General features: G+C 40.4%; 1 protein-coding gene across 1 annotated transcript; it reads left to right on the forward strand.

Moving 5' to 3' along the window:
* Positions 1–994: 994 nt before the first annotated feature.
* LOC104957527 (DNA ligase 3-like) lies at positions 995–2,646 on the forward strand. The gene is made up of 3 exons (XM_010785173.1): positions 995–1,277; positions 1,355–1,480; positions 1,923–2,646. The coding sequence occupies exons 1-3, from the start codon at positions 1,137–1,139 to the stop codon at positions 2,151–2,153; spliced, it is 498 nt and encodes a 165-aa protein (XP_010783475.1). The 5' UTR covers positions 995–1,136; the 3' UTR covers positions 2,154–2,646.
* The last annotated feature ends 1,608 nt before the right edge of the window (positions 2,647–4,254 follow it).

Below are 4,254 nucleotides of genomic sequence, written 5' to 3' on the forward strand. Positions count from 1 at the left end.
TTCTGATTGTTTAAGTACATTTAGCTGATTCTGTACTTTCACTGAAGTGAGCTTTTAAATGCAGGACTTTTACCTGGAACGGAGTATTTTGACTTGAACGTGTTCCTCCTGTCTGAAGCTCGTGTTTCTTCTCTCTTCAGGAGCTGTTCCGCATCTCAAAGGAGAATTGTGACTTTAAGGTGACGGCCGGACCCTCTGCTAACGACGGGAAGGGATCCTCAGGAGACAGCGGAGGAAGCTCCCCCTCCTCATCCTCACATGGAGCCCCTCCAGCCAAGAAGACCAGTGAGTGCACACACCACCTTATAGGAATTGTTTTCCTTATTGCAATATGTGTGCACATGTCGGCCTACAAGCTGTTGCTGGGTAACGCAACAAGTAATGTAACAAGTTACTTTATGTAGAGAGTAAGAAGTAATATATTACTTTTATTTTAAGTAATGAGTAATGCATTACTTTATTGGAGTAACGACCCCATCACTGCACTCCACCCACCCAAAGTCATAGTAGAGTTTGTAGAAAAAAAGTGTTGTAAAACAAGTCATAGATAAGTCAAAAATAATATAAAAAGTCAAAGTCTGTCAAAAGATAATATTAGAAGTACAAGAAGTATAGTATGTCTAATATTCTTTTGTAAAATGTCAAAGTATAGTATGTTGCAAAATATGAAAAAAGTCTTAGTAGTTTGTTAAAGAAGTGATAGTACAGTATGTCCAAAGTAATGTAAAAAATCAAGTATATAGTATTACAAGTACAAGTAGTAACATGTCAAAGTATAGTATGTTGCAAAAGGGAAAAGTAATGTTAAAGTAAGTCAAAAAAAAGAAAGACCACCCACAAAAATAGTTGAAAAAGTGTTTTGTTACAGAAGTATGACAAAAATGATCAAGTATATCGCAGTACAAGTTGTTCAGTATGTCTATAAATGTTTGTCACAGTAAAGTAGGTTGAAAAATATGGTGAAAGAAGTCATCAAATCAAATGTTGAATGCACTTCACGTTTATTTCCACAAAACCTGTACGAAACACTTTAATTGGACAGGAAGTAAAACAGGAAGAAATGTGCTGACTCGACATTAAACACACAACAAAAGAACCACCACCTATGTACAGATTTCTGATATCTCATTAATCACATGCTCTCTCTCTCTCTCGCTCTCTCGCTCTCTCTCTCTCGCTCTCTCGCTCTCTCTCTCTCAGACCCCAGGACCACCAAACCAAAGGGGATCAAATCTGAGCCTCGCACCCCGGGATACGACGCTCCCAGTGCCAAGAAGGTACGAAACTCACAGCACTGTGTTGATGTTAATTATCGCAGACATCTTGATGGACTAACGGTTCTGTTTCCCCTCAGGTGAAGGTGGAGAAGGAGGTGAAGATGGAGAAGATGGAGAAAGCTGTGAAGACTGAGAGCGTTCACAGTAACGGGAAAACACAAAACAAACCAACGGCTCAAATCCTGAAGCCCAGGAACGATAAGGTTGGTCATGTGACTTTCAACAAATAAGACGACACATTCAAATGTTTCTTTCGTATTTAAAACTATTAACATTCTGCAGTTTCACCTTGAGATGTATGACCATAAACAAGCTTTCAAAAAATCAGGAAGGCTGTGAACAAATCAAAGTTAATTGGGAAATGAAACAAACCTAAAAGCTTGTGTTTCTTGCTCTGTCGGACGTACTTATATTCATGTCAGCGTTAAACAATTGAAACTCAAACTGTCTCATTTAGTGCCCTGAATACTAAGCTGTATTTACAAAGATCAAAGAAAAGTATTTTAATTCACTCGACCGATAAATAACAACATGTGACAATCAGGTCAAATGCATTAAGCAATAATGTGAGACGTTGTTTGATTTTCACAGATTGATATTTTTCCCCGTGAGAACGATGTAATAACTCCAGAGTGTTTCCCTCAGACTCTGCTGGACATCTTCAGCGGCGTGAAGCTCTTCCTGCCCTCCTCGGTGCAGGACTTCGAGAAACTGAGGCGATACTTCGTGGCGTACGACGGAGACCTGGTGGCCGACTTCGAAGTCTCCATGGCAACGCACACGCTGGGCGCCCCCGACGACAGCTCGGCTCACAAAGTGACGCCCAGCTGGATCTGGGAGTGTATCCGCAAGAGGCGTGTCGTCCCTGCCTGTTGAAATATACACAACACGTTTTTACACTGTTAACTGTTTTTTTAAGAGAAAGGGTGTGGACACTAAGGCTTTAATTACTCACACCGCTATCAGGTCGTTTTATTTATTCTTTCCAAGCAGAGAATACATTAGGTTTGGGCTTTTTAGTTGTATCATTCATTTTGAATACTGGGGATAGATGGTTGTTGTTAGGGGTTACTGACGACAGTGTGTGAGAGCGAGTGTCCTGTAGAAGTAGTTTTTGTAAGAACACAAATAAATGACGTTGAAGCAGCTACACATGAAATGCATTTTACAAACATCATGATACAAACCTCGGTAAAGGCCTGAGAATGAATACGCAGCAGAAAAAAGATGGGGTCTTATCAGCGTCGTGCATTATTTTTACCGCCTGAGTGGAACATTTTGCGAGCGATTAAACCCCGGCTCAAGAACTGAGAAAAAAATGATTTGTCTGCCGAAAGGAATAAACAAAATGCTGATAAATAAAATGTCTCCTCCGTAACTTCATGTCTTTTGTGTAAATTGTGCTCGCAGCAGTTTGTACTGTACAGGAGAAGGATTATAGATGATCATGGATTTGCATTTATATAGCGCCCGTGTACAAGGTGCCAAACTGCTCGTCGTCTAATTAATATGCTGACATAACGACTGTCCTCCAGAAATGACCATCATATGCAGAGTTTTCACAGGAAACCTGAATTAATGATACTTCAAATGAACCTCATTGTTATAAGAATGAAGTTGTATGTGTTTTTACAATCACCTTAAAAAGTGGTGAGTGGTACGTTTACATAGTTTTACATTACATGTCACTTATTAGACGCTTTACCCCCACAGGAGCGATTTGGGGAGAAGGGTCTTGCCCAGTTGAAATAGTCATATAGTTATAGTTATGGTTGGGTTGTAACGGCGTTTCAGAATACAACAATCAAGTAACTGTATTCAGCTCACGTTACATACATACAAGTAATCTGATTATAGTTACTTTCGTGAACCTGAAGTGAATACATTTTGGAATTATTGGTGGAAAAGTTTCCTCACAAAATGTAATATTCATTACTGGCAGATCTGTGTGTCTGTGAGAGAGAGAGAGAGAGAGAGAGAGATACAGAGAGAGAGAGAGAGATACAGCTGTCTGTGAGAGAGAGAGAGAGAGATGCAGCGTGTCTGAGAGCAAGAGAGAGAGATGCAGCGTGTCTGAGCGAGAGAGAGAGAGATGCAGCGTGTCTGAGCGAGAGAGAGAGAGAGATGCAGCGTGTCTGAGCGAGAGAGAGAGAGAGAGATGCAGCGTGTCTGAGCGAGAGAGAGAGAGAGAGATGCAGCGTGTCTGAGCGAGAGCAAGAGAGAGAGATGCAGCGTGTCTGAGCGAGAGAGAGAAAGAGAGAGAGAGATGCAGCGTGTCTGTGAGGCCCCGCCCCCGCACGCAGATGAGAGAGAGAGCTCTCTTTTAAAATAAATTGAAAGTTAGAAACGGAGATGGTTAGATAAAATGTGCAAGATAACGTTTATGTAGCATTTATTTATTGTCGAAATGATGACATTTCATAACGGGATCAAATCAAAGTGAATGGCCTGCTCCTGAATGCATGGGGCAAGTGACTGGAACACGTTTTAAAAGTGATTACATCGTTTCAGATAATAATAATAATAATAATAAATATAATAATAATAATGATAATTCATTCTATTTAGGGGCGTCTTTCAAAGCACCGAAGGACACCTTATAATTCATAACATATTCCAAGGAAAGGTTTTAAGACAGTACAAAGAATGCAGTCCGGGTGATGTTTTTTATGTGGGGTGCAGATGAGAGGGAGCTGTCCAGAATGAAACCAAGATGTCGTGTTTGAGTTCTTCATAAGCCATTAAAACAGTAACATAAGTGTCTCCTGTGCACCAAAACATACCCATCTGTTATGGGGAAAGAAAGTATTCCAAAAGTATTCTAAAAGTAATCTGAATACTGCATTCGGATGACTTTCAGAGCCATGTATTCAGGAACTAATTACATTTACAAAGCAACCCTCCGAACCCTGGTTGTAGTGTAGTATGTTGAAAGACGCCCTGATATGAAAAGCATTTGTCTATAGCAGTGTTTCTC

This window comes from Notothenia coriiceps, unplaced genomic scaffold, assembly GCF_000735185.1.
Source record: "Notothenia coriiceps isolate Sejong01 unplaced genomic scaffold, NC01 NC01_scaffold00000807, whole genome shotgun sequence".
Classification (NCBI taxonomy): domain Eukaryota; kingdom Metazoa; phylum Chordata; class Actinopteri; order Perciformes; family Nototheniidae; genus Notothenia; species Notothenia coriiceps.